Source organism: Pinus tabuliformis, chromosome 8 (assembly GCF_031772625.1).
Source record: "Pinus tabuliformis cultivar Carrire ecotype Pingquan chromosome 8, CPIR1, whole genome shotgun sequence".
In the NCBI taxonomy this organism is placed as follows: Eukaryota; Viridiplantae; Streptophyta; class Pinopsida; order Pinales; family Pinaceae; genus Pinus; species Pinus tabuliformis.
The window spans coordinates 602,660,571-602,663,527 of record NC_142294.1 but is presented as its reverse complement, the minus strand read 5'-3'; the positions used below and the strand labels follow the sequence as shown (position 1 = coordinate 602,663,527).

The window sequence follows — 2,957 nt, the reverse complement described above, 5'->3', positions numbered from 1 at the left end:
ATCCCTAACCGCTGTAGGCATGCCAAAAAGAGTCAGCCCGTTATTGACAACACTCTCAAAACGGACCATCAGAACAAATTCTCTGTTCTTGCTTCGCATGAAATAAATGTTCAACCCAGTTCTGATTCCCCTCACAATCCCTCTGCGCCATCTTCCTCCCTCCCTCTCTCAGATCCCTTGCAGTCCTCTGTCCCTGACCTAATGAAACCCTCTCCTGGTCCTTCTTTGGAAAAAGGTAAATCCATATCAAGACTAAATCCCCTCTCGTTCTCTAAAGAACACATCTCAGTGGATAATGAGCAGCAGGATGCCGATATGGAAACCGATACTACTCTGGCTCACAGGCTTCAACAAGAGGAGGATGAGGAAGTTCCAGATGAAAATACTGTCATGGAAGAAGATCAAGCAGATGTCACTATTGATGGATTAGATATCTTTACACTTGAGGCAGCATGCAAACAAAAAGAATACAACTCCATCCAACCTTGGCAAATCGACAAGCTGGAAGGAGTCCTAGCTAAGGTGCAGCATAATAAAAGCCTGGGCATCCAGGGAGGCAGTCCATGGGATGGAAAAAAGTTACTCAAGGATCTCAAGAAAAGGGGACGAAAGACTGAACTCCAGCGCACCATAGCAATAGGTGAAATACTTATGGAATCAGGGCAATTCCCTAAGTTGACAAAGTTTTACAAACCCAAATCACAGTTTCCATGAAGTTAATATCATGGAATGTGAGAGGACTCAACAGTCCCTCAAAACACAGAATGATCAAACATTTGATACAGCAAGAAAAACCTACCATAGTTTTTCTACAAGAAACCAAAAGCAACACAGATGCTATTGAACGAATCCGGGGCAAAATCTGGGCGGGAAGCAGGGCCATTTCTGTGGATGCCTCCGGAGCCTCAGGTGGTCTAGCTATTCTACGGAACCCCCAGATCATTACATTATATGACTTCCACGCCACTCTCCATCTCATTCAAGCCTCCTTCCACCTCGTGGGCACTGGTATACATGGTCATCTCACAAATGTTTATTTTCCTCAATTAGTTCAGCAAAAAATAGAACTTCTGGAAACACTCGCACTTCTCAATGAAAACAGACAATTCCCACTATGGATCGGGGGTGGTGACTTCAATATAATAACTTCTATGACAGAGAAACAGGGAGGCCGAATCGGACTTGACAGTGATAGTGAAAGCCTCAAAGATTTCATTCAAACCAATCACCTCATGGACATCCCTACCTCTAATGGAATCTTCACATGGACAAACAAGCGACGAGGCATTCAACACATAGCCTCCCGTCTTGACAGATTCTTTCTTACTGACAATGCAATCCATCTAGGCGGGGACTTCCATGCGTCTATCCTGCCCCACAGTGGGTTTGATCACTGGCCAATTTTGCTTCAATGGTCCAGACCAGGCAATCAATGCAACAGACCCTTCAGATTTGAAGCGTTCTGGCTCACAAACGCCACTTTCATAAAGGTAGTCAGCGATGCTTGGGTAGCCTACATTCCGCTGCAGGGGGCCAAAATGTATCAATTCCAACAAAAACTAAAAAATCTGAAATCTGTCCTCAAAGTCTGGAATCGCACAAGTTTTGGCAACATTCAGGAAAAGCGTTCCCAATTAGAGCAGCAAATGAGCAAACTCCAACAAAATCTAATTCTCCATGCCAGAACAGAAGAACAAGCTCAACAGGAACAGGAACTTTGGAACCAAATCGAAGAACGCAGGAAGCAAGAAGAAATACTCTGGCGGCAAAAATCGAGAATCAACTGGCTCAAAGAAGGGGCGAAGAGTACAAAATTCTTACACAAGACCACCATTCAAAGGCGAATGCATAATAATGTAGCGTTCATCAATAACCAACAAGGCGATAGGATTGAAAAGCATGAGGATATGGAGAAGGAGTTCACAGGATATTTTAAAGAAATCTTAACAGAGCCCATTGAGAACAGGGAAGCAGCAATTCGGGCCATCACACAGCACATTCCAAGCATCATAACTGAAGATCACAACAATAGATTGCTCCAGCCCACTACCCTGCAAGAAGTTTAAGAAGCCATTGCCCAACTCAAGGATGGAAAAGCGCCGGGTCCTGATGGCTTCATAGCCAATTTTTTCCACGAATTCTGGGACCTCATCAAGACTGAAGTATGGAATTTGGTTGAAGAATCCCGAAGTATGCATTGGATCCTCCCGTCTCTCAATACCACCTTTCTAGCTCTAGTTCCTAAAGGTGAAGGACCCAATAGGCCGGAAAACTTTAGACCTATCGCACTCTACAATGTCATATACAAGCTAATTTCAAAGGTTATTGCAAACAGGCTCAAACCTCTCTTACCCCTGCTCATATCTCCAGAATAGACCGGATCTGTGGAAGGTCGGCAGATTATGGACGACATCATACTATCAAATGAGGTCATACACTCTTTAAAGATTCTCAAGAAACCAGGTATGATTCTAAAACTAGACCTTTCCAAAGCTTTTGATAAGCTAAGTTGGAAATTCATTCAAAAAATGCTTCTAGCCTTTGGATTCAGTGCAACTTGGACCAGGTGGATAATGAATCTTATTACTTCCCCTAGTTTTTCATTTCTTTTGAATGGATCTCCCTCTTCCCCCTTTCGGCCCTCCCGAGGCATAAGACAAGGGGACCCTCTCTCTCCTTTTCTCTTTGTTCTAATGGCTGAGGGTCTCAGCGGATTACTCAAAGCAGCTATAGCCTCTCACAAGCTTAAAGGCATTTCTCTTCATGGTCTCAACCCGCTGTCCCATCAACAATTCATGGATGACACCATGTTATTTGGCCATCCTTCCTCAAAAGAAGCCTCTATGTTTAAATCGCTCCTCTCCCTATACTCTGATGCCTCTGGTACCTCCATCAATGCCTCCAAGTCGCAGCTCTTCTTTTTCAACACCCCTCCCTCCACTCAAAGGAACATTGCC

General features: G+C 44.1%; 1 protein-coding gene across 1 annotated transcript; it reads left to right on the top strand.

Annotated features, from left to right (window-relative positions):
• The first annotated feature begins 764 nt into the window (after window positions 1–764).
• On the top strand, window positions 765–2,066 carry LOC149236926 (uncharacterized). Its single transcript, XM_089369076.1, has one exon. The coding sequence runs from the start codon at window positions 765–767 to the stop codon at window positions 2,064–2,066; it is 1,302 nt and encodes a 433-aa protein (XP_089225202.1).
• Window positions 2,067–2,957: the final 891 nt, after the last annotated feature.

Bases quoted from the DNA above. Each gene is read 5' to 3' on its own strand.
- LOC149236926 (XM_089369076.1), top strand. From the start codon at position 765: ATGATCAAACATTTGATACAGCAAGAAAAACCTACCATAGTTTTTCTA.